The sequence below is a fragment of the Colias eurytheme genome, chromosome 6, assembly GCF_061535395.1.
Source record: "Colias eurytheme isolate Ceu_HAF_F1 chromosome 6, ilColEury1 Martin Lab GWU primary, whole genome shotgun sequence".
NCBI lineage: Eukaryota > Metazoa > Arthropoda > Insecta > Lepidoptera > Pieridae > Colias > Colias eurytheme.
The window spans coordinates 4,900,077-4,926,897 of record NC_142985.1 but is presented as its reverse complement, the minus strand read 5'-3'; the positions used below and the strand labels follow the sequence as shown (position 1 = coordinate 4,926,897).

The 26,821-nt window shown below is 34.9% G+C and overlaps 2 protein-coding genes and 1 long non-coding RNA gene across 4 annotated transcripts; 2 read left to right on the top strand and 1 right to left on the bottom strand.

Annotated features, from left to right (window-relative positions):
- The first annotated feature begins 822 nt into the window (after positions 1–822).
- On the top strand, positions 823–17,897 carry LOC149907629 (lipase member H-A-like). Its single transcript, XM_090103374.1, has 5 exons — positions 823–1,106; positions 16,180–16,366; positions 16,458–16,852; positions 16,929–17,262; positions 17,610–17,897. Exons 2-5 carry the CDS (start codon positions 16,257–16,259, stop codon positions 17,653–17,655), a joined length of 885 nt encoding a protein of 294 aa, XP_089959500.1. The 5' UTR covers positions 823–1,106; positions 16,180–16,256; the 3' UTR covers positions 17,656–17,897.
- On the bottom strand, positions 2,581–3,815 carry LOC149907630 (uncharacterized). Its single transcript, XR_016456840.1, has 2 exons — positions 3,555–3,815; positions 2,581–3,097 (listed from the first exon to the last, which is right to left on the bottom strand). It is a non-coding gene; the product is annotated as an uncharacterized LOC149907630 (long non-coding RNA).
- A 4,660-nt stretch (positions 17,898–22,557) lies between the features above and the next one.
- Positions 22,558–24,268, top strand: LOC149907628 (pancreatic triacylglycerol lipase-like). Of its 2 annotated transcripts, none has more exons than XM_090103373.1 (5): positions 22,558–22,594; positions 22,717–22,903; positions 22,991–23,385; positions 23,469–23,802; positions 24,178–24,268. In XM_090103373.1, exons 1-5 carry the CDS (start codon positions 22,558–22,560, stop codon positions 24,221–24,223), a joined length of 999 nt encoding a protein of 332 aa, XP_089959499.1. In that variant the 3' UTR covers positions 24,224–24,268. The 2 variants fall into 2 exon arrangements, with proteins under 2 accessions (XP_089959499.1, XP_089959498.1); XM_090103372.1 differs by having other exon boundaries at positions 22,558–22,597.
- The last annotated feature ends 2,553 nt before the right edge of the window (positions 24,269–26,821 follow it).

Sequence of the window (26,821 nt, the reverse complement as noted above, 5' to 3'; positions counted from 1 at the left end):
CGAGAAACAATTTACAACACCTACTTTATCCTTCTGGCTACAATTATTTAATTTTGCTAAATCTTTATGTAAACGAAACCTTCGTTTTCTACGGCGCGGAGGCCGGAGGCCTCTCGAAAGGCACGCACATATTATTTATCTACTTTGTGCGGATATTTTTTTTTTGTAAGCGGCATAAAATATCATAATGAAAATAGGTATGTGTGTATATTATTATTAACTTTAATATTCCCTTCGATGTAACTCGACTGTGGATATAATTAGTTCAATAGTTATCACAGCACACCTATTTCCTCCCTTCTTTTTGTTTTGTAATTTTTTTTTTATTATCAAAAAAAATTACTTACATTTATTCCCGATTTACCTCGTCGCCAAAAATGTAGTGTATGTCCTTCCCTATTATCGGCTCTTAGACGCACACGACCTCTCACTCCGACCGCCTGCAGCCAACTGAGCTGTGTGAGCGGTGTCACCGTTGCACGTGCGCAAGAGATGACATAATACTTCCCTCTCTTTCACTCACATACACTACAGGACCTACCGCTAATTCATAATAATATATTGTAGAGGTTTTTAGTTTCGAAATTTGAAAGAGTCAATCTCAGGGACAACTACTGTACTGATTTCAAAATTATTTTGCCTACGGATCGATTCCCTGTCTAGTTACTTACTTATTTTTAAAATTAAGGAAAGTTTACTTTCAGCAAAATTAGATAGTTTCCACCAATTTTCACCCCATGGTATAGGCGAAGCCGTTTAATAACCTCACAATAAAGGTAAAACTAAAAAGCATAGATATAAACAATTATTGAAGTGAAAACTTCTTTAGCGGCGTTGGGTATAAAATCTTAAACTCGCGTCAGGACACGTGGCTTGATCGAAAAAGCGTAAGACGGATACCATTCCAAAATATCAAACATGCTGAACGTTAATAATCAAGTTTTCACTTCTGCCGGCACTCCCGGAGTGCAACCCGTCTTTATTTCTTCTATAACTCAATGGTAATGTAATAAAGTTATTAAAAACAAAATCAGTGCATCAGTATTTAATATTTCCTATAATTTTTACTTTTATCAGAAGGATAACAAATTGATTAGATCGTAGAGGTAAGTTATAAGTTATTTTTCTAATTATATAAGACTTGATTATCGTGTTATACCCCAGCTACACTATGCTACTCGTCCTGCTACTCGTGCTGCTCCTCGTCCTGCTCATCGCGCTGCCGCTCGCCTCGATATTGCCGTCTGGCCACACACTGCTCTACTCGCGCGATTAATCGCGACGCTCTTCACTAGTGATGGGTCGTCGACGTATTTTTCATCAACGAGACTAGATAGTTAAATGTCGTTCATCAACTAGTCATTCAACTAGTTAAAATCTTCGACTAGTCCATGTGTAAAATAAATAACTATTATTAAATAAATTCTTAAAACAATAAATTCTAATCTCAATAAAACAATTAATAAATATTTATGCTTTCTTACAAAAATTATACTCCCTAAAAAAAGTATTACTAAAAAACTTATTATCGTTTGTTTTTATAGTTTAAATTCAAAACATTGGTCTTGTAAACCAAAAATATTTTTTTTTAAAAACTTCAAAGAAAAGAATTTATTCTTATCAATAAGACTGTTTAGCCGTTGAATTCAACTAGTGCATTGGTGAGCGATGGACTAGTCGAATCGATGAGTGTACAATATATAGACGGTTAATTTAACTAGTCCGTTGATTCCATGACGCCCATCCCTAATTCACACTCGTATTGCCGGTCCTTTGACTCGCGCGCAAAAGCCGATAGCAGTGAGCAGGACGATGAGCACGACGAGTGGCATGACGAGTAACGTGGCCACACTACGTCCCTGCCTACTTCCCTCGTCACTTCCCATACCACTCGTCGAGTCGTGTGGCTGGGGCATAATAAGTACAATGCGATAAAGTCGGTATTCTTTGATCCATTTAAACATCAAATGAACTAAATTTTATTTTTATTGATCTAAGACAAAATCAGACATTTTGTTTTATTGTGATAGCTAGTAGCTAGTTAATTCAAGCTCATTTGTTCTGTAGATATTTAACTAAAGATTCTTATAATTTTAAGTACATTATCCTGATTCTTTAATGACATTTACTATGACTGTGTTTGTTTGTAATCAATAATATTATGTGTTTGTACATTATTTTTAGTTAGGTACTCCCCCACGAAGTAACGTTACACACAAAGGGCACGGTTCAAAGTATAATATGTCATAGTTAAGTAGTAACCTTGGTAGTAACTATTCCTATACATGTCTCCTTATTCCAACTGAAATCTCGAATGATATACAGCGAAATTTAAAGATCTTAAATTTAATATATTGATATTTGTAAGAAGTAGCGCCTGCCTTAAAGTCAATGCAAAGTTTGGTGAAATGAAAATTGATAGTTTTTATAAATAAGTATATTTTTTTATAATTTATATTTTCGCTTTAGCGAAAGTAGATATAGGGTAACGGCACCAGTGGTCAGCCTCATAACAGCTTTTTGAAGTTTTGATAATTGCCATTTCTACAACAATCGTCGAATAAAAAAACGTACAACATGTATGGATTTATTGTTTATTGTAGTTTCGAATCAGCGTTTATCAAAAACAATAATTCTCTTAGTAAAATATATAATTAATTTTAAACAAAAAATGGCCCAGTGTCCCAGTGAACAGCCTCTAAAAACCAATAAACAGCCTTGTTGAACCCAGTGTTCAGCCTTTAGTAAGTATAACTAATTATGAGATCAAAATAAACAATGTTATATCAAAATCAACTATATTAATCACATTTTTATAGCAACGATTCACTTAGCACAAAAAAATGTATATCGCACATAATACAAATATTATTTTAAACATACTATTACAATCTCTTTGTGTCTTCTTATTTTCTAGGTACTTCTTATTATTTATCATAAAAACAGCAATAATTATTTTTAAAGAAATCAGCGATATTAGTTTATAATATTCTTGATGTATCTATAATCCACAATATATATAATTATAATCAACCACAGGAGGATCTCTTTCGGAGGAATTCTCTGGAGGATACTGTTGTCTTGGCGGCATTTTTAGCTAGAAAAAAAGGGAACAATAATAACTTTTGGATATGAATACACATAATACAATTATTTCAGGTAAAACTTAACTAACATGAAGTATTACTTATAGATTTAAACACAAACATTCGAATTTATACTTCAAATATTATTTCAATAACATCGTGGCTGAATACTGGATCATTGAGACCACAGATTGAGACCCAGTGGTCAGCCGCTTGAAAAAAATATTTTGAAATGCGGCTGACCACTGGGTTTTCTAACAATTAGGAATAAACCCAGTAATCAGCCCCAGGGGCTGTCCATTGGATCTTTCATAAAAAATCAGTATCCAATGGTCAGCCCCTCAAATTTTTAAGTAAAAAAACAATATTTTTTATCAAATTTCACAAAATTAAATGCTCTAAGTAATCTATAAAGTTATTATCTATAAAACACAATCACATTTCATACTAAAATGTGTTATTTCTCACCTTTCAAAAGAGCACCACATGAAACAAAAAATATTGCAGACATGACACTTCTGCTCTTGTCGGCGGACAGCACCTGTACGAACGTGTTTACTTCTCTCCCCTGACCCCCTGCTGCTCCTATCGCGTGATGCATGAACCAATAACGAAACAGAGCTTCTATTAAGGTGCGCGTGATTTGGTTATTTTGATTACAGCGATATTTATGGCCAATAAACAACGCAATAGGCTGATCACTGGTGCCTGGCTGACCACTGGTGCCGTTACCCTAGGTAGTCTGTGGGATAAATAATAATTACATGTTATATGTATATATGTATACCTTTTTACCTTGTTTTAACAAAATACAGGTTTTCAGTTTCTTTTTCTACTTCCTTACTAGATGGCGTGGTACCTATAAAATGTTATTTTTTATATATATGTCGCAGGTTGGCCGAGATCGGAATGATTAAGATTCATGATTCTTATAACTTTTATTAAGTAGTAATTCTTTTACAAAATTTATAATTTAAGTACACACAAAAGGACAATGGACAAAAACGATCCGCCGAGGGAAAAACTAATTATTTCCGAACAAAGAGACCACTGACTAGAGTGACAGTCCTTTTTCGCGCCCCTTCTTCGGCCCCGGCGTTCCCGCGTCGGTACGCGACACTAGCTCCATCCAGATTCCAGTGTCACATCGCGTACTTTGCCAATTCCTTTTCACGCCGACATACATATATATAAGTGTATATATAAGTTGTATACGAAGTATATTATTAAACACTTGACCGTAATTTGAAGCTTACTTCATTGAGAAGGCACCTAGCTTTTTCCGCCTATTCTTCCCTCTCTTTCCGTTGTATGTATGCTATCTCTCTCGCACACCTCTCCACCAGGTGGCGGGGCGCACGATAATGTCGGGCGCTGGATGTTTTTCATTGGCGTCTAGCTTCCGCCGCGAGAAGGTTGTCTACAAGACTACAACCTTGGTGCTATTAAGTATTAAGTATTGCTTAAAGCAAGTGCTAAAAGTGTTAAAAAGTGTATCCCGTCGGATCGGTACAGTGAGTTATTTTTACATCTATTCTAATAATATTTTACTTAAAAATTAAAAATGAGTAAAAATCTTTAAAGTCAACGGTATAATCGTTGGACTTTATTTAAAATGCTGAGGTTTTTAATGAATCCTTCAGCAATAGTTTATTTTTCAATATGCTTAAATACTTAATAGCATGAATAAAGATATTTAAAATTAACGATACAACCGTTACATTTTACTTGAAATAGTAACTTTTCTTTTGAAATATTTCATTATGCAATATGTACTAATTAATATTTGAATTTTTAATACTGTGAGTAAAGCTATTTTAACGGTGTTACCGTTCGGCTTTACTCGAATCGTTAATATTACTTTTGTGATTATTTGATATTACTAGATATATCAAATACCCTCTCTTGTATATAGATATTTTTAATATTTTATTTCATTTTTAATAATGTGTTTTTATTACAAGGGTACAAGTGAATTTTTCGTGGAAAAATTACAATTAATACTTAGTATGGATATGAGCCAACTCAAAGCTTTACAGGCATACAATCCATTGCTACGACTTTATTACATTGTCGTTATCGCTAGGAACGGTTCGGAATTCCTATCATAGTTTATTACTAAAAATTATCGAACGAGATGAGTCAGCTCCAAGAATTCACGACATGTCAGAACACGTTTTGATATTATTTTATAAATCGTACGGGAGTTACCGCTCAACTGAATAATGATGGAATTCGCTCATGTATAGTAGATACGTACCATGAATGTTCCACACATTCAAAACTATCCGTAGTCTATACGTGTCCTTTTATGAGTATTATTCTGATCCGTTTTTATGTGAAAATAGACATATTACACACGGCTAATTTGATTGAAAATTACGTTTCCTATGTTCAAATGATGCAACTTTTTTGTTAAAACGAGTAAGTACCAAAAATTTTACAATTAAATTCTTTGGTTTACTGAACTTGTGCTGTGGGTTATCGTATAATAATTATCGAGATATCTTAATATAAATTAGATTTAGATACACTTATTTCAAAGGATTTACAATTCACTTCTAACGTTTTAGAATAATATTATAAACTTGTACACCTTGACAAAAAGTAAAAAATTGCGGGTGAGTGGAGATTATTTTGTGCAATTAAATATAACGTCCTACGACGGTATGGTTGCGTTCGTAAGGAATGTTAACGGATATAAAGCAACTAAATGTTACATCGATTGCATGAACAAAAATAAATATGAATCGAAGTTCATTTTAAAATTTAGTGAATTGATTTGAATTATGAATTTATTAAATGTCGCTAACATTGGAAAATAAGTTAAAGGACCTTGTTAATTGCTATATTATTTAAATGATTATTTACTGCTATTTTTATATTAGCACTAAGGTGTATTCTTGCTCGAAGCAGAATACATAAATGTGGCCACTACTCCTCGCAGGGGTTAGCCAGGTCAAATTCACCCTCGCAGGGTGTCTCTTAAGCATTTTTTGGCAGGCCCTACTTATTTCTAGTTACAAACATCCCTCGCGCAGCTGTCGCTCGCAGGGAAATGGTGCAAATATATATCGGCCCTCGCGGGGCTTTGATTACAATCGTCCCTCACGGAAAAGATGGTGCGAATATATATCCGCCCTCGCGGGGCTTTGATTACAACCGTCCCTCATGGAGAAATGGTGCAAATATATATCAGCCCTCGCGGGGCTTTGATTACAACAGTACCTCACGGAGACATGGTGCAAATATATATCAGCCTTCGCGGGGCTTTGATAACAACCCTCCCCACGGGGAAATGGTGCAAATATATATCAGCCCTCGCGGGGCTTTAATGGCGATTGGTGCAAATATACAAAGGATTGATCATTAAAATGATCATAGATATTTGCTTTTGTCAACGAGGACCCACGAAAGAAGTTTTGGATATGACCGTATCGGATCTTCACTCTTCTAAGGTAGGTAGAAAAAGGTTTTGAAATCTACTTCACAGTGGGCAGTATAGTAAATGACCTAATAAATACAATAAAGGTTAGATACGTCAAATAATGGGCGCATGAAATTGATACTTCGTATCCTAAAAGTTTACGCTTCAGGAATCAGGAAACCACCATTGGTTTACCAATTATGGAAATTGGAATTGAACAAATTGTATTTACCAATGCAAAGCCTAATCACAACAAAGGAAGGCGAGTCGGATCAAATATCATCTCGCAGATGATTTGTGGCGGTGGTTTCGAGGATTGTCACCAAGCCTTGTGTCAACGGTATGTTTGGTATCGTAATTAAATGGCACTAGCCGACCAATTTTCATATACAAACATCGGAAGAGATTTTTTAATCGCAAAGCGATTGAATGTAACAAATGACGATTGATTACGTATAGTTGACCTCTCATAGGCCTATTTTAGTTGCCCGGTCTTGTAGGCAATTTATTTGACTCGTTTTTCAACCCATTTGACCTCATTATTGCACCCATGAGATTTTTCTTCGGGGCTCAAACAATAAATCGCTGAGGGATTAGGATAATCGTTTGTTAGACAAGTTTTTTGTCATCCCACCAGGATTATTATATTGTATAATAAAGTTATACCTATACAACTATTAACGTAAAACGTTTAAGTACTCAACGAATGCTGAGAATACTGACTGTTGAGTTACACTTACATAGGATAGAGGATAAATAACGGAAAGTCAATCTTTCCAAACAAAAGCCTCTTATTATTAGATATTACTTGGAACCCCTACCCTTAACGAGAAAGCTCTGCCAAATGACTTCTCATTTCTTTGCTTTGAGGGGGGGGGGGGGCAATAAATGAAATGTACAGGCTATACGGCTTTTAAAATATAAGTCTGGTAAGCGAACTAAACTTTGCTGGTTTAGTTCTTGCTATATCGCTATCCGTGCCTGCTTCTCGTGTTTACGGGTGAATTAAGTTTATCAATAGTCATAAATGCAATGCTATTCAGAGGATATACTGCATTTAAAACATGACAAAGTCTGGTAAGCGAACTAAACTTTGCTAGTTTAGTTCTTGCTATATCGCTGTCCGTGGCTGCCTCGCGTGTTTACGGATGAATAAAGTAATGTCCTGTCTTCGCATCCACAGCTAACTGTCCTATACTGTCATAATCTTAACACAGATTCATTCGACATAGCTCCCCACGAGCTCAGTTCTTCATTTTTGCACTCGCACAACTGTGGACAACACAAGAGCAATGCCTCCATTGGTAGCAGTTACAATCAAGGGATAACTAACCTTAGGCTAGCCATATTACGGATGTTGGAACAACCGACTATATTCAGGGCAATTTTCTTTGTTCAGTGTAACGTTTAGACTGTCGTAGCATTCCTACGGAACAAAGATGGGATCAGATCTGCATCCTTAATGCAGTTAATCGAAAGGAGATACTTTCAGACGACGATAGTATTCAAAACCCACCATATTCCTTAACATAATAATGCATAGTTAAGCTTATAATCTCTCTTGCCATTATCCTGCAGCAGAATTCCTTGGCGATAATTTTATCCTCGTTAGAACGAGCGAGGGTTGTTACGATAATATGAGAAATCCTAGTCAGTTAGAGACCTGAACGACGCGATAGAGTACCGCTATTTCAGTAGTAGTAACACCTAGAAGGGTGAAGGTATTCTGGAAAGCGGAACTGAAGGCCCGGTCAGCAGCATCAGCCAACAAATTACTCTTGTATAAACAAGTCCTTATGCCTTTGTGGACTTATGGTAGTCAGCTTTGGGGCTGTACCAAACAAAGTAATATCACTATCATACAACGATTCCAAAATAAAGTGCTGAGAGAGATCGTGAATGCTCCCTGGTACATTAGAAATGACGACCTACATCGGGACCTTAAAGTAGATCTCGTCACGGACATAATTAAAAAAAACGCCGAAGCTCACGAACGCAGACTTCACCATCATGTGAACGTCGAGGCTATCCAGCTCCTTGACAACACGGACATAGTGAGAAGACTAAAAAGGACAAAACCTTTTGAGTTAGTTTAGTGAAGTGTCAGTGTAATATAGTGAGTGCTATTCATAAAGAACACATGAACAAAGTGTCTTCGCCTTAAATAGAGACATTAAGAAAAGTGTTAATGGACACATTCTTAGACATACTATACCTAGCAAATTAAGTTAGATTTATATTACTCATTAGCCTATAGTAAAGGGCTAGATCGTAATTTTCAATAATGATACCTTAGGTTCATTATTTTAGGTAAAAAAAAAAAAAAAAAAAAAAAGCAGCATCAGCCACCTAATAGGCAGTGTTCAGTGCTGCACCACTATAATCTGCAAAATGACTCTGACGGTATGAAAATGTGGAGTACATTTTCAAAATATCAAATGATATAGTTGGAATAAAAATCCTATTTGCCTCCGTCTATCCAAAAGACATACGGAGTAGCTAGTAGTAGTTGGTTGAATTAGAATAAAGTAACTATAGTTAAAATCCTTTGTTACTGACTGGATAAATTTGGCTTTTTTCCTATCTGACGTTCATATAGCTGTTGACTGCCTAGTGTTGTGCACAAACACTATTATTATAAACTAGCGGTCCGCCCCGGCTTCGCTCGTGGTACTTACGTTTTCTCTACATAAAAACCATCCTCGTACTTCAAGGAATATAAAAAGAATTATCGAAATCGGTTCAGCCGTTCTCGAGTTATGCGCTTACCAACACATTTTGCGATTCATTTTTATATAAGTATAAGAATAAGAAGATAAGTCACGTTATGTAGTCCCGAGGCTTTCGGTATATAAGTTCTGATGTAAATCATAATTATATCTTAAAACCGAATTGATTAAAAGTAACGTACTTGGCTGTAGTAATTGCAGTTTTGGGACACAGATAAGCTCCTTATCATTTTAGTCTCTTAAGTTCAGTATATTTGTTTCCAGTACAGAGTTTATGACCTATCAGTTTTAAATAAATAATTCATGCATTGTACTGAAAGTACTAGCCATGTTTAGATTATGATTGGTGGCGTTGGCTCTAAACATTAATAGATACCGCACGGTTTGGTTGGATGTTAAAAATCTGTATTATAATTAAAACCGTTTACCTGTTTTGATATTTTATTGCCTTATTCAAGGGGTGACCTTTTAAATTTATTTCTGACCCCAAAAGTAAGGACCAAGTTCTCTTCTTGTCCGCTTGTAGCAGGTTGGGTTAAAACTGTGTGAGTTGAGACAGGTGGTAATTCTATGTTAAGATGATTCAATTGTGCTTCTACAGAGTTCTAATTGAATAAATAAAGGTTTGAGTTTGAGGTATTTTTGCCTCGTCGGGATCAGCTGTTGCTTCATTTTGTAAGTAACATCTAAATGCGTAATTGAAAGTCGTTACTGGCGCTTTCGCAGATTTACGCTAAAGATAGTGAAAATTGTAGTAACTTTAACTTTTCAAGCCTAAAAGGTTAACTAAGGTACGCTTGAACCAATCTCATAAGTTCTAATACTTTTAATCATTATGATTAACTTTTTGGTTCTTATTTGATTAACTTTTCATCTGGGATTGTTAATATATTATATAATATAAAAATTTGTGTGATTTATTGGTAGGTATACTATCTGCACACCTTACTCTTTCAAATAAAGAAATAAGTAATTACTTATGTATTCAAATTCACATTGGCGTCCATATATTGTACACCAGGTGGGTAACAAGCAGGTCTCAATGAAGTAAGCTTCAAATTACGGTCAAGTGTTTAATAGCTGTGTTTTACCTGAAAATAAAACACATATTAAATACTTACCTATATTTGAAGCTTACACTTAACGTCCACCTGTTGTGGATTTCGACTCAATGAAAAACATCCAGCGCCCGACATTATCGTGCGCCCCGCCACCTGGTGGAGAGGTGTGCGAGAGAGATAGCATACATACAACGGAAAGAGAGGGAAGAATAGGCGGAAAAAGCTAGGTGCCTTCTCAATGAAGTAAGCTTCAAATATAGGTAAGTATTTAATATGTGTTTTATTTTCAGGTAAAACACAGCTATTATTAGTCTGTGATATTATAAGTAATCTTTGTTTTTATGATTGATGACAAACAATTCATATTATAATGTATACACTAAAGTTATATTTTGCCGAGATTGTAAAATTCTAGTAACTACATCATTGCTGTATAATTATTCTAGTCTTTTTAGTATGAGTTATGCCATGTTTATATATCATGATTAATTTTGTGACAATTTTACACGGTACAGTTTATTAGGTTGCCTTATCATTTAACAGTGATCTCCTGCAAACGGGGCAAAAGGTAACCAGCTCAAAAAAATAAAATTAAATAATAATCAATAGAAATTAGAATGTTATATTATAGTGATTAAATATCTATGAACGGAAACCTGGGAATACGTGGAAAATTCTATCTGCTAATTAATCACGCCATTCGACAATTATTGATATTATCTTGCAAAATGTTTAATATGTAAAAGAAAATAATATTTTGTACATAAATAAAAACATCACTCAACGATAAGATTATAGAACATCGTTTGTGGTCACAATAATAACGTATTAAAGATAAAAATAAATCCGCCATTACGACTATGCATATACACTATACAGGATGTCCCAGGGTTTCCCGCAGGGACACTCTGTATACTGGATATTAAGAACTTACCTAAGTTTGGCCATAGACGGACCGCATGTTGCAGTCGAAAGCGACTGCATTATAGGTCTATGATGGTATGGTGGCCGGTGGGCCTAGGGTTGCCAACTTATTTTACAAGAAATAAAGATACAACTATACTGTTTTAAACATTAGAATACTGTTTAAAACAGTATAGTTGGCCGTGGGCCTAATAAGTACCTACATTTAATTCATAATATCAACAAGAGACAGTCGTCTCAAATGTTCAAGAGCAAAATTGGGTAAAAACTGAAAACGAAAGTTAATTAATATGTAGGTACTGGGCTGTCAAATAATTTTGCATTTTCAAACGATTTGAAATAGGTATACATTGCGAGAATAGTACCTACCTAGAATTAAAATATGGGTGTTTTTAAATATATTTTTCTGCCCCTCTAACAAAAATTTCTCATTAACCCTTCATTCGCATGTACTTAATAAAAACACCACAAAATATCAAAACTTATTTCCGTAATTCTCCGAACCTTATCTTCTTTTAAATAAAAAAAATGAATTTATTATAACATTTTTTTATTGAAACAGGAAGTATTAAAAATTTATCTATCTATCTTATCTTAAAATAGTTATATAGCGATCATCAATCACAAACATGCATTCTTGTAACATGAAATGTATTTCTCTAATCTCTATCTACATGGTAGGTACGTATCGCAAATCCAGGGTAACCCTTTATTTGACAACGTTTGGTGTGACAGACATACCTACATTTAAAATAAATCGTATAATGCTAAAAAATCAACCTAAAGTTTATAAAGTCTTTTCGCTGAGAAATAAATAATTTAAGAGATAATAGTAATAAGAGATATACACTTTAAAACAGTACACAAATAAAAGTAAAACATGTCTCGAAAGAAGAAGTATTTCTGCTATTATATTTTCTCAGTCTATCAAACGTATATATGCTACTAGAGGTCCGCCCCGGCTTCGCCCGTGGTAGGTACATATTTCGCAATAAAAGGTAGCCTATGTCCTTTCTCGGGTATCAAAATATCTCCATACCAAATTTTATGCAAATTGGTTCAGTAGTTTAGGCGTGATTGAGTAACAGACACACAGACAGAGTTACTTTCGCATTTATAATATAAGTATGGATTAGGTATTTTACGTATTTCGCCTTGAAATCTTCAGTATGTGCACAACTCAGATTGCAAACTAAGGTACACACACATGAACACAGGACATGACGCTAGTCGTCGTAGTCATCGGTAGTGTCGCAAGATCGCAGCTGCTAAAGTCGATAAAAGATGTAAAAAATTGCGATGAGTATTCTGGAACTCGACAGATATCATGTTTCACCGAACACTCTGGAATCATGACTGCAGGACGCAACGACAGTAAGTCGTGAAGACATGTAGCGACGTCGTCTGCTGGTTCTTCGTGCAGTCAGCTACCAACTTTACCCATTAAGATATATAGTACATTTTGGATGCTTACTTACGTCCTTATAAAAATCGACAGTTAATTTGTGTATTACTTAGTAGAGACCAATAGACCTACCTTACTTAGGTACCTAGGTCGAAACTATTTGTAATCTGTGGTATTACTAGAAAAAGTCCGTTATGTAAAGATTTAACATGGCCAAGAACTACCAAATGATTTTCTCTTATTATATTAATACTAGCTTTCCGCCCGCAGCTTCGCCCGCGTTTTCAAAGAAATCCCGCATAGTTCCCGTTCCCGTGAGATTTCCGTAATGAAACCTATCCTATGTCCTTTCTCGGGTATCAAAATATCTCTATACCAAATTTCATGCAAGTTGTCTAGAGAAAAAAGAATATTGTTCGGCTGTTTTCCTAGACATCCAACAAGCTTTCGATCGAGTCTGGCATAAAGGGTTACTATACAAAATAAAAAAAAGTATTCCGCATACTTTCTATCCTTTACTAGCCTCATACCTCAGTGAAAGAATGTTTAGAGTAAAATATGGAGATGCCAGATCTGCTCTACATAGCTGCTATGCCGGAGTACCCCAAGGATCGGTTCTTGGTCCTACATTATATAAAATATTTACTAGCGACCTTCCCCAGCTGCCTAATGTAACAGTAGCAACATATGCTGATGATGCAGCATTCCTCGCCTGTAACACCAACCCAGAGGAGGCGACTAATTTACTACAAGTTCAACTCGATTACACAAATGAGTGGCTTAACACTAGAGCGCTCGCGCCTAATATTTTCCTTGAGTGCACGCGTGGGTCACATATGTCACCCAATACGACGCACGTTTTTTTTCATAAAAATCGTAGTTAAAAAAGTAAAAGAAGTACTTATTTATGAATCAACTTTATTTTTAAGTGATGAAACAAAAAAAATATCAATATTTTCTCATTTTACTTAAATTATGAGCTAAACATTAACCTGTGTGAAAAGTAACTAATTTATTACTTATTGTGATCAATCAGTTTTTTTACTTTAGAAACTACAAATTTGGTAAAAATAATCATCTAATTATAAAGTTTAAGAATAAGTTGTTCTTATCCAATAAAATTTTATTTTCAACTAGGTTTCCGCCCGCGGCTTCGCTCGCGCAGTCAAAGAAAACCCGCATAGTTCCCGCTCCCGTGGGATTTCCGGGATTGCGTCATTTTCCCGGGATAAAAAGTAGCCTATGTCCTTCCTCGGATATCAAAATATCTCCATACCAAATTTCATAAAAATTGGTTCAGTAGTTTAGGCGTGATTGAGTAACAGACAGAGTTACTTTCGCATTTATAATATTAGTATGGATAAAAAATAAGTATGTCCTAGCACTCGAATATGAGTATTTTATTTCGATTTTAGTTACCCATATATTAATAATTTCTTAAAAGTATAAATTGATCATAAGAGCAGTAAAAATAAAAGCGGTATACTTGATTTTCACTCGTAATTGTATGATTTCAAAAACTTCCTAGAACGCTCGCGCGGGGGACATGCGTCACCCATGTACTTTTATATTTTCGCACTTCGTTGCACCAAGGAAGCTGACACGCTGCTAAAATGTCCGGTGATTGGTAGTCGAGGAATACCTGAGACAACAACACTCAAGCACGATTGTTTAAAAAAATATTTAGCAATATATAGCACTGGGTGACCTATGTCCCCCGCGCGTGCGCTCTAGTGTTAACAAGTGGTGTATTAAAGCTAGCGTCCCAAAATCTCATCACATAACGTTCACCTTGCGACGCGGGAACTGCTCAGCGCCCAAATTAGGTAACAACACCTTACCACAATCAACCTGTGTCAAATACCTGGGGTTCTATCTGGACAGAAGGATGACATGGAGGGAACACATAAAAAATAAGCGAAATGAAGTAAATTTTCTATTCAGAAACTTACTTTGGCTTCTTGGGAGGCAATCGACCCTATCCCTGAGCAATAAACTGAGAGTTTACTGCTCGGTGATTAAACCGATTTGGACTTACGGTATTCAGTTGTGGTCATCGGCCAGCAAATCCAATATAAACTGCCTTCAAAGAACACAGAACAATATTCTAAGATCGATATCAGCTGCTCCATGGTACGCCCGCAATTCAGAAATCCACGAATATCTGGAAATGCCCACAGTCACTGATGAAGCAAAACGCTATACAGCTAAATACAGAGATCGTTTGACATCACACCCAAACCCATTATCACACATACTTTTACAGCCTAAAAGTATACACAGACTGAAGAGAGCTGATGTGCTTCCTAATTAAGACGAACTAAGGCACTGGCCTTACCTTCGTCCAATCGTCCAAATAAACTCAACCGACCTGCTTATAGTTGTTTGACTGATTGCAGATTTGTGACATCAAAAAAAAAAAAAAAAAAATTTCATGCAAATTGATTCAGTAGTTAAGGCCGTGTACGCGGTCCGTGCGCTGTTTGGCTCAAATATGTGATTTTTCAAACCAGATTGTCCATCAACCACTTATCTTACAAACATATGAATTACTAATAATTTTAGGAAATTTTATTGTCTATGTAGTTAGTTAAGAGTTTTTTTCAATTAATACAGTATTTCTGAATACCATCAAGATAACTGAGCCGATGATTACTTGATTTCACTTTTAGTGTCAATTTCGAAGCTAAAAATATCTGAAATTGCTGACAGATCTAACACAGAATTATTTTTAACTAACTGCAAAAATCCTTATTAAAATAGTTAGTTAAAAGATTTTTTTATTTTGGACTCCTAACTTACGAAATTAAAATCCGAACAATGTGAATTTTTTTAGAAATTATAGCCGACAAAATGATTATTTTCACCAAGATATTCGACTTTATTGAATATAATTTATACATATTGCAATAAAAGAATGTCTTACTTATAAGATAAAATTTTAAAAAATCAACTAAGGTACCTCTATTATTTTTCTACAATTTTTTTTAAAGTACTATAAAACACTGCGCGCGACCCGATTAAAATCAGTCGGCACGGCAGCGAGCCTTTCCAGAGAGAGGACATGTAGCTCGGCGCTCTCCTGTGGACCTATGCTGTTCATAGTAAAAGGATAGCGCAAGCCGCGATCTATCGTAATAGATCGCGGAGTTTTTGAATAGAATATGCGCTCTTAAGGTGTGATTGAGTAACAGACAGATAGACAGAGTTACTTTCGCATTTATAATATTAGTATGGATTATTTTCTCTCTAAGATGCAATCTATCTTCATCACATAAAATAGAAAATGAATATATTTTTTTTTTACTTGACTAGATAAAAATTCATTAAAGATAAGATGTGTATATATATAGAGTCAGGAACACAGCGTGCTAATTGTATCGATTGGTCTGCGTTATGAAGAGCCTAATACTTATTTTAACAATAGCGGGCCGTTAGTACCTAAATTTAAATTGTATGCATAATGCAACTGTGTAATCTTATTTAATTAATTTTCCTTGCAAATAAAATATTGTCTTATATTTAATAATGCGTTGTCTTTTATTAGTGTGCGCCGGTAGCTCCATTCCGCTTGTGCCAGGGGATAACAGCCATTATGTAGAAGGTGCAAGTCGCTATATTTGGATGCCTAATGGTGAGGGAGTTCCGAAGCTTGTAGATTTACATGAACCTGTAGACAAGGCTTTTCTTCAGTCAAGAAACGGCGCAAATAACCAGTACTGGCTGTTTACTAGGTCAGTATTAGTTAGCATTATATCCTAAATTTTATTTGGAAATTGTTTTTTTAACTTTTCTCTAATAGCCATAAATTAAACTTCTTTTTAGGCAAAATCGAAATAGCGCTCAAGTATTAACAAACGGTAACGCAAACACCGTACTTAATTCTAACTATATAGGAAACCGTCCCCTTAAAGTAATCGTTCACGGATGGGATAGTAATGGTAACGCTGATATGAATCCATTGATCACGTCTGCATTTCTTGATACTCAAGATTGTAACGTAATAGTTGTTGACTGGAGGCAACTTGCTAGCCAATCTTATAACAACGCTGCTAGTGGAGTTCCCGATGTTGGAAACCACCTGGGACGCTTCATCCAATGGCTTTTCAACACAGCTGGTGGAAATTGGAACAACGTTCATTTAGTCGGATTCAGTTTGGGAGCTCATGTTGTTGGTAACGCTGGCCGTACCGGTGGAGGTCAAGCGAGAAGAATCACTGGTATATTCGAATGCATTTTCTTGTCATATTACCTACAACAACTAATAATAATTATTGCTAATTTTTCTTTAAATAGGATTGGATCCAGCCGGTCCTCGTTGGGGTGGAAACTCAAATGCTCTAAATCGTAACTCCGGTAGATACGTTGAAGCCATTCACACGGACGGTCGTATTCTAGGAATTATGGACGCAATTGGTGATGCTGACTTTTATCCCAATGGGGGAAGACATCCTCAACCAGGTTGCTTGATAAACTCATGCTCGCATGGACGTGCTCCTGAGTTCTTTGCTGCCACAATTCGTCATAACCACTTAGTAGGTAGAAGATGCCCAAATATTTGGGAGGCTGAGCTTTCAACATGTAATGGAGCAACCCTGAACATGGGTAACGGAAACCTTTCCAAGACTGGGTAAGTGGCTCTAATAACTTTTAAGCATTCATGTACATACACTTCTTTTGGAATTGAATATTTTATTAAAGATACAAAGGAAAGCATATTATAAACATATTGCAAAAAAAATTAAACGCACGCTAGCGGCTAGACATACTTTAAAGATAAATAGATTACTATAAATATAAAATTAAATATTTGTTATGAGGACGCTCAGACAAACATATAAATAGAATATTTTATTTATACGTTTGCTTCAGTAGAAAATATTGATCCCATTTATTATTGTTTTTGTAAAATAAGCGAACATCTTCAAATACCCCTAAAAACCATTATTACAATATAATTATTATTTTGTTTTTCAGAACCGGCCTCTACGCTTTACGCACAGGACGAAATTGGCCTTTCTAAGAAAGAGCCATAAGGTTATTGGTGAAACAATTATTTTATATCAAGAATAAAATCATTAATGACTATGAAGAATTAGTGTAAATTGAATTGTGTATTATGTAATCGTGTTAATGGTAGTGTATTCGATTAACTGTGAAAATTGAATTGTGTGTACATTTAATTAATTAGATATATTTTTTTGGTTTAATATTTGTACACCTGATGATTGGGTCTTGTATTAGCCACTTAATATTGTAACCATGTTATGTCTGCAATTTGTAACAACATTCTTACTAATAAAATATAATTTGAATTTTGGTTTAAAAACTGCCCTTATTGAAGAACGAAGACCTGGTCCAGAGCATTACAATAAATACTCATTAAATCAGAAAAAAATATAAATATTATATTATTAAAGTGAAACTTTTATTACATCGTTTCAAACTTTTTGGTCTGTGTAGCGCATGTCGCGTGACGGTCGGCTGCCGAGTAGGTTTAGGTTTTTGGTAAGTTTCACTTTTACCGTGGTTTCATAAAACCACACAACATTTTTTTCTTTTATTTTATTTAAACTTCATTATAATAAAATACGTAATTAAATTAATTAATTAAATTTATCCAATACCTACAATTAACATTATTACATGGAACTACCCTGTAGGTATTGATTAACGACCTTGCGAATGTCGAAATTTGCGAAAACAGATAGACGGACAAGAAAAGGATCCTATAAGGGTTTCGTTTTTTTCCTTTTGAGGTTCGGAACCCTATTTAAATAAAATAAATAAATAATAATTTATTTCCCAATAAAAATTAAATTATATAAATGTTAGATTAAGCCCACTTATCGATGTTGGCTATAGGGAAAAACCTCAGGGCACAGTTAGTACCTATACCACACCCCGGACACTCCATACAAAATGATCGTTTTGACAGTCACACTGTAGAGACTGCAAATGTGTGTGTTGACGCTTTATGGTTGGCACATTTTTGACTAGCGTAAAAAAAAATTCGCGTTTTTCTGATGAAATACATCCGTAAACAGCACAATCTAACCATTTTCTACGAAACACGATAATCACAAATCCAAAATAATAAAATTACTTTAAGTCAATTTGTTATCAATATTCGTTGCGTATCGTCCCTGTAGAAAAATATGGACCATTTTTAGACTGATCGTGCGGGGGAGGTAAGTGTTTAATTTTGGCGGGAGGAGGAGAGTGTCCGTTCTGTAGCGTTTAGCTACTATTATGTATTCTGTGACTCCATACAAAATGATCGTTTTGACAGTCACACTGTAGAGACTGCAAATGTGTGTGTTAACGCTTTATGGTTGGCACATTTTTGACTAGCGTAAAAAAAAATTCGCGTTTTTCTGATGAAATACATCCGTAAACAGCACAATCTAACCATTTTCTACGAAAAACGATAATCACAAATCCAAAATAATAAAATTACTTTAAGTCAATTTGTTATCAATATTCGTTGCGTATCGTCCCTGTAGAAAAATATGGACCATTTTTAGACTGATCGTGCGGGGGAGGTAAGTGTTTAATTTTGGCGGGAGGCGGAGAGTGTCCGTTCTGTAGCGTTTAGCTACTATTATGTATTCTGTGCCTATACTCTAAAGCTGAAGACTGAAGAGGCTGTTTGAATGAAAGCGCTTATCTCAGAAAGTACGATTTGAAAAATTATTTCAGAGCTTTTTCAGAGTTAGATATAGAGAGTATTATAGATATAGAGAGTATTATACATCTGATGCCGATAACCAATGTCACGCGACGTATGTACTACGTTGCTTGTCCACCAATAATGTGCGAGTATGTGCAGCGAGGAATGTTTTGTAAATAACCGATAGTATCGCTTCAAACGCTAAATGCTTAAAAATCAAAACTAAATGAAGCGATATGTTTGGTTATTAACAAAACACATTCCTCGCTACACATCCTCGCACGTTACTGGTGGAAAATCCCCCTTAATCATCTCTCTCTTCTACGCGGCGCTCATGAGCTTTCATAATATCTTAGTGAATTAATTTTCAACCAAATGACATCCCACCGCAAATTCACTTCAAAACTATTACAGAATAAATACGCTTACTCAGCATACGTGGAAAATTATTTTCTGTGATTGATTACGGCTTATCGACAATTATTGATTTTATCGGGCAAATTCAGTATGTAAAACAAAATAATTATATTTCCTACACGTAAACACATAAACAAAAACATCGCTCAATGATAAGATTTTTGAAGGACGTTTGTGGTCATAGTGTTACGAATTCCAGACAAAGTGAAATTCTCAATTAGATGTAACGAATATTACCAAGAGGGGGCCCCAAAGATGGGGCTGTTACTTGTTATTATCTTATTATATGTCGAACAGTATTTTTTCACCCTGTTGTTTTCTATTTCAATACAATTTATAGCAGTAGACTAAAGAAAAACATTTACAGTGTCAAACGTATCAGGGCTGATCATAATTGAGCAAACTTAATTCTAGCACAGAATAATAACTAGTAATTTTAGTAGGCTGTGAAAGGCTACGTTTAAAAGCACCAAAGCTTTTTTTATTGCCCTTACTTCTTGCAAAAATAATTTAATTTCAATATGGACTTTTTTAATGAGTCATAATTAGCCTTATGTTATGTTGTGCAAAAAAATATTTTTACAGGTATTATAACAAATAAAATAATAATGCAGTAAAAAAACCTCATGGACCCTACATTCGCGTTAGGTTTTACGCGTTGACCATAATACTAGATGAAAACAAAAAAAATGTGTGCTTGTACTAGTAACTAGTGTAAACACGTAAGAAGTGGAACTTCTTTATTACCTTATTTTTCAAGATATAATTGCAATACTATATGCAACTTTACAGAAATACGTCGAATCACGCGTGGTAGGGATAAGAAAAAGATGGCGCGTAACGAAAAAATGTACACTAATTTTTTTTCCCATCCCTATAAAGAAGTTTCACTTCAAAAATGTCTTTGTATCATAATTTTTACGTACGTGAATGTTCACAAATTCACAATATTTTCGGAAACGGAACACAATATTATACATCTAAAAACTAAAATGAAGAAATAAAATTGGTGTAGGCATAAAGCGAGAAAGATAATTGCAAAAATAATTCGTTGAATAAATTCATTGTATTGTTGTAAACCGTCAAATACATAGTATACAGGGTGTAATCGTTAAGTGTGCACAAGCGATTATTCCGTAACTATTGCAGATATCAAAAAACTTTAAACTGATATCGAAAGTACTTAACCTAATGAGTAAAATGGCCATAATAAATTTTTAAAAATAAAACGAGAAATAACCAAAAATGTTACAGTAAACGCTCCCATACAATTTATTTCCCATACATTTTGTATTCATAGTAGATTTTCGAAGTGACGTCCTTATTGTGCAATACAATGAGGAGGTCTATTTACAGTTTCTAAATGAACTTCCCTCCAAATTTGCGAAGTAATTAAAGCAGAAAACCAAAAAAAACAAAAAAAAAAGCTAAAATCTTTCATATTAAATGTATAGGTTGATCCAAAAGTAATGATAATTGGGTATTTCCTGTGCACATAAAAATATAAAATAAATGTTTTATGCTTGCTCATGTAATCACTAAGTTATCACAAAAAAATTATATCTACAGGCCACGTTTCCAAGTATTAACATTAATTTTAATGTGAACAGTGCGAGCCAGAATGTTTCCCGACGAAAAGAAGAAACAACGATTCGACATTTAGAGGGTGAATTTCTAAATTTTTAATGAGATCAGGATAATTTTTTGTCACGATTTGTGACCATGGGCGTTACCTGGCGTCACCATGTTTATGCTGAAACCAAGAAACAATCAATGGCCTGGATGCGAGCTTCCAAAGTGACGGTGAAGATTTTCAAAGTGAAAATTAGTGGGATAGATTAAAGCCGTAGTTTTTTGGGACGCTGAAGAAATGTGGAATATTTTAAGAAGGTAGCCACTACTACACAGGGCTCTTACTACACAGACCAAATTAAAAGATTGCGGGTAGGTTAGTAAGAAAAAGAGACATGGCAAACTTCGGTCTTGAATGTTGGTTCACCAAGACAACGCACCAGATCACAAAGCGTCAGTTGCGATGGCTGCCAATCAAAAATCGGCATTGAAAATGCTTGGACACCCACCCTGTTTGTAAGATCTAGCTCCTAGTTAATTCTATCTCTTACCTTGGCACAAGAAACATCGTCGATACAAGAAATTTTAAGTCGACAGCGAAGTGATGGCCGATTTTGAGGGGTTTTTGTAGATGAAGTCAAAGTTTTTTTTTTCTAAGTTAAGGAAAAAAAATATCGAAGTATATTATCTAGTTAGAAGACTATCTAGAGAAATACATAATTATTTTAACTGTAATGTTAACCTTGTTTAATATTGATTATCATTACTTTTGGATCAACCCATTGTACATGGGATATTCATATCTCATACTAAATGTATGGGAGGGTTTAAAGTTAATTTTTTAGATATTTCTCGTATTATTTTTTAAAATTTATTATGGCCATTTTACTCATTAGGTTAAGTACTTTCGATATCAGTTTAAAGTTTTTTGATATCTGTAATAGTTGCGGAATAATCGCCTGTGCACACTTAACGATTACACCCTGTATAATGTATTTAGTTAGTTGTTGGGTTGTATGTAGATCAAAGCCTATATAATGGCAATAACTGATAGTTTTACATTTAATTTGATAAAATATAATTAATAATACTGCAAAATGCATAGGCGTCAATCGTTATTTAACATTTTGCACATCAAATTTTGAAACGAATACGATTTTTCCTTGAGATAAAATACAATATAAGATAAGATGTGTATATAAATATAGTTAAAAACACAGCGTGCTAATGTAGTCATTCTAATTGTTTCGGTTGGTCTGCGCTATGAAGAGCCTTATCCTTTTGGTAACAATAATTGTAGGCCGTTAGTACTTTATTTTCCACTGTATACAGAATATATCTATATTATCTTATCTATTATCTAATTAATTGTATTTTCTTTATAACATCATTATTGTCTTGTAATCCATTGTCTTTTATTAGTGTGCGCCGGAAGCTCCATTCCGCTTGTGCCAGGGGATAACAGCCATTATGTAGAAGGTGAAAGCCGCTATGTTTGGATGCCCGATGGTGAGGGAGTTCCACAGCTTGTAGATTTACATGAACCTGTAGATGAGGCTTTTCTTCAATCAAGAAATGGTGCAAATAACCAGTACTGGCTGTTTACTAGGTTAGTATAGCATCACTTCATCAAAAAAAAATATTTAATTATATTTATTTGAACATTTATCTAATAGCCATATATATATTCTTCTAGACAAAATCGCAATAATGCTCAAGTAATTATAAACGGCAACGCCAACTCCTTACGTAATTCAAACTATAGAGCAAACCGTCCTCTTAAAGTAATCGTTCACGGATGGAACAATGATGGTAACTCTCCTATGAACCCAATGATCACTGCTGCATTTCTCGACACTCAAGATTGTAACGTAATTGTTGTTGACTGGAGGCAACTTGCCAACCGAGATTACAACACCGCTGCTCGTGGAGTTCCCGATGTTGGAAATCATCTGGGACGTTTCATCCAATGGGTTTTCAACACAGTTGGTGGAAACTGGAACAATGTTCATTTAGTCGGATTCAGTTTGGGAGCTCACGTTGTAGGTAACGCTGGCCGTACCGGTGGAGGCCAGGCGAGACGTGTCACAGGTATGGCTTATGCCGTTTCTATACTTTGCTTAGTGTCATATTATACAATTAATTATAATTTATGATTCGTTTTCTTTATATAGGATTGGATCCAGCTGGTCCTACTTGGGGTGGAAACTCAAATGCACTTAATCGTAACTCTGGCAGATACGTTGAAGCTATTCACACCGACGGACGTATTCTTGGAATTATGGACTCAATTGCCGATGCTGACTTTTATCCTAATGGTGGTCGCAATCCTCAGCCAGGTTGCTGGGTGAGCACATGCTCGCATGGACGTGCTAACGATCTCTTTGCCGCCACCGTTTATCATAATCACTTAGTGGGCAGACGATGTGGAAATATTTGGGAAGCCGAACTTTCAACATGTAATGGAGCAACCCTGAACATGGGTAATGGAAATCTATCCAAGAGTGGGTAAGTAGCGCTAACAGCTGTTCAATTTAAATAATTACATTTTTATGAATTGTGAATTTTAAATTTTATGTTGGGACCGTCCAATATAAAAATTATGCCAAACTAATTGAAATCATTTTTGAAATGGTTATTTAATACTAGATTCAATTATAAAGTTTTAACCAAGGATTGAAAAAAAACAGCCATAAAAGTTTTACTAAATACATAATGAAAATGCAAAATTTAACGAATTTAAGAGAAAAAGGCCCAACTATCAACAACTTGCTGTTTGTTATTGTCAAATCAGAAAAATAATAAAAAAATTAAAGAGCTAATAATAACGAGCAAATAGCTATTAAAATATTATTTAATGTACATACATATTTTTTATTACAGGAGCGGCCTCTATGGTTTGCTGACGAGAGCATCTTGGCCTTTCTAAAGAACAAAGGATAATAAGAAACTGCCCTTTTATAATGAAACACTGCTTTTGATTTACAATAAATTTTATTTATTTATTTAATAAAAAATAAAATAAAAATATAGACATTTTCTTTTTATTTAAAAAATTGTGTACGCTCTACCTATCGCTACCCTCAGAATAATATTACTTACTTCTTTTATTACATTTTTACTAGTACCATGGACCAATATATTAGTATGTACCTAGTTACAAACTTTAAATATTTTAAAAACGACTCTTGTTTTTTTTATTCTAATATGAAATAGAGTAGTTTTCGATTCAATTGATAAATAAATTATTCCTTTATGTTACACTTTTTATGCTAGTGTGAGTGTATACGTAAAACCATTGTTAATATGAAACCCGAACAAAGCGGAGCGACAATCTTCATTCGAACCGCAAGGGACTGTACAATGGAAGTCTTGAAGAAAAGAATGAACCTTCTAGAGAAGCGGGCTCCATCTTAGTCCACATCTCAGCTTACCATCAAGCGAGATCGTGGTCAAGCGCTTACCTATCGTACAATAAAAAAAAGACGTGTGGCACTCGGGGACTGCCGCGGCCGCGGTAAAGCTATGCATGCTATGCCTTCAAGCCACACCTCCGTGCATTCGGTCCCCGCGCTCAAGAGTCAAGGTATATTATATATATTACTAGCGGTCCGCCCCGGCTTCGCCCGTGGTACATATTTACGTTTTCTCTACGTAAAAACCATCCTCGTACTTCAAGGAATATAATAAAAAAAGAATTATCGAAATCGGTTCAGCCGTTCTCGAGTTATGCGCTTACCAACACATTTTGCGATTCATTTTTATATTATAGACTAGCGGTCCGCCCCGGCTTCGCCCGTGGTATATGTTTACGTTTTCTCTACATAAAAACCATCCTCGTACTTCAAGGAATATAATAAAAAAAGAATTATCGAAATCGGTTCAGCCGTTCTCGAGTTATGCGCTTACCAACACATTTTGCGATTCATTTTTATATATAAGAACTAGCGGTCCGCCCCGGCTTCGCCCGTGGTACATGTTTACGTTTTCTCTACATAAGAACCATCCAAGTACTTCAAGGAATATAATAAAAAAAGAATTATCGAAATCGGTTCAGCCGTTCTCGAGTACCAACTTACCAACACATTTTGCGATTCATTTTTATATATAAGAAGATATAATATATAGTATTAGTAGGGATAAAGACAAATAAGGATACTTGGAATAACTAGTACTAGTAAGATAGTCGTAACTCGTAATCTCGTCTATTTATTCGTACAAAATACGTTGAAATTTATTGTAAAAACTGACTAAGTATTTAGTATTTAGTAATCTGTACTAGAGGGAATTAACCACGAACTCTTTCAGCCCATAAAAGAAACAGAATTGTTCACCATTATCAGTAATAAAACCTACATCTTTAATTCGTAATGTTGTTTTCTGTAGCGGCTACAAATGAGGTACAGCCATTGTAAAGGGGATCTAACACGTGCATTGCTAATTGATAATCTTATCAATAAATTATAATAACATTTTGTCCGATGATAATATGCATAACTTATATTGGGAAAACCCAATATCCTTAACAGGGATTTACTTAAGCGCTGTGGTGACCAATATAATTATGATAATGTCATGTATTTACTTTCACTGGTGGCCGAAAAGATGAATGGTTGTATAATGTATAATATCTATAAGGGTTGTATAAATATTTCTGGTAAGCCGTCAGAGCAAAATATTAATCTACCGATATGCATGGTGGCAATGGTCACATAAAGGGATAGAAATTAGGAAAAATGTTTCAAGAGAAACTGACCTTGAGCACATTAATTATCTTGAGTATCTGCAACAAAGAGCTTAATAATTATGATATTGAAATATTTTTTCGTTATTTATCTATACTAATATTATAAAGAGCAAACCTTTGTATTTTTGTATTGAATAGGCTCAAAAACTACTGGACCGATTTCCAAATTTCTTTTACCATTACTTATAGGGATTCTTCCGAATCCGTATAGGCTATATTTTATCCCGGAAAACGTAAATATGTACCAGGGGCGAAGCCGGGGCGGACCGCTAGTTATTTATGAAAAAAATAAAAAGAAAACTTTAACAAATTCTATCAGAATCTGGGGATTCCCCTAAAGTTTGTGTGTTATTACAAAATCCATCCAACCGATAATTTCAATATTCTCAGCATTATATTTTATGTATAAAATCTGTTGGTATGTTAGCGATGTTACTAATTGGTGGATTCTTCCAAAGGCTATCCAATACAATATTATTATCTCGTTAGCAATAAAATTTGCTATATCACCGATTAGCAAAGCGGTACCTAAGTTACAAGCATCGTAGTAATAATAAAATCGGCCAACTGTGAGTTGGACTCGCACACCGAGGGTTCTGAACAAACCTATTTTTTATTACTTACTAGCTTTCCACCCGCGGCATCGCCCGCGCAGTCAAAGAAAAACCCGCAAAGTTCCCGTTCCCGTGGGATTTCCGGGATAAAACCTATCCTATGTCCTTTCTCGGGTATCAAAATATGTATCTCTATACCAAATTTTATGCAAATTGGTTCAGTAGT

What these genes read in the sequence shown, in the direction of transcription:
- LOC149907629 (XM_090103374.1), top strand. Translation starts at nt 16,257, where the DNA reads ATGCCTAATGGTGAGGGAGTTCCGAAGCTTGTAGATTTACATGAACCT. An exon ending in TCAAGCGAGAAGAATCACTG is followed by an intron (nt 16,853 to 16,928) that starts GTATATTCGAAT and finishes TTCTTTAAATAG; the next exon opens with GATTGGATCCAGCCGGTCCT. An exon ending in GGAAACCTTTCCAAGACTGG is followed by an intron (nt 17,263 to 17,609) that starts GTAAGTGGCTCT and finishes TTTGTTTTTCAG; the next exon opens with AACCGGCCTCTACGCTTTAC.
- LOC149907628 (XM_090103372.1), top strand. Translation starts at nt 22,558, where the DNA reads ATGAAGAGCCTTATCCTTTTGGTAACAATAATTGTAGGCC. An exon ending in CAGTACTGGCTGTTTACTAG is followed by an intron (nt 22,904 to 22,990) that starts GTTAGTATAGCA and finishes ATATTCTTCTAG; the next exon opens with ACAAAATCGCAATAATGCTC. An exon ending in CCAGGCGAGACGTGTCACAG is followed by an intron (nt 23,386 to 23,468) that starts GTATGGCTTATG and finishes TTCTTTATATAG; the next exon opens with GATTGGATCCAGCTGGTCCT.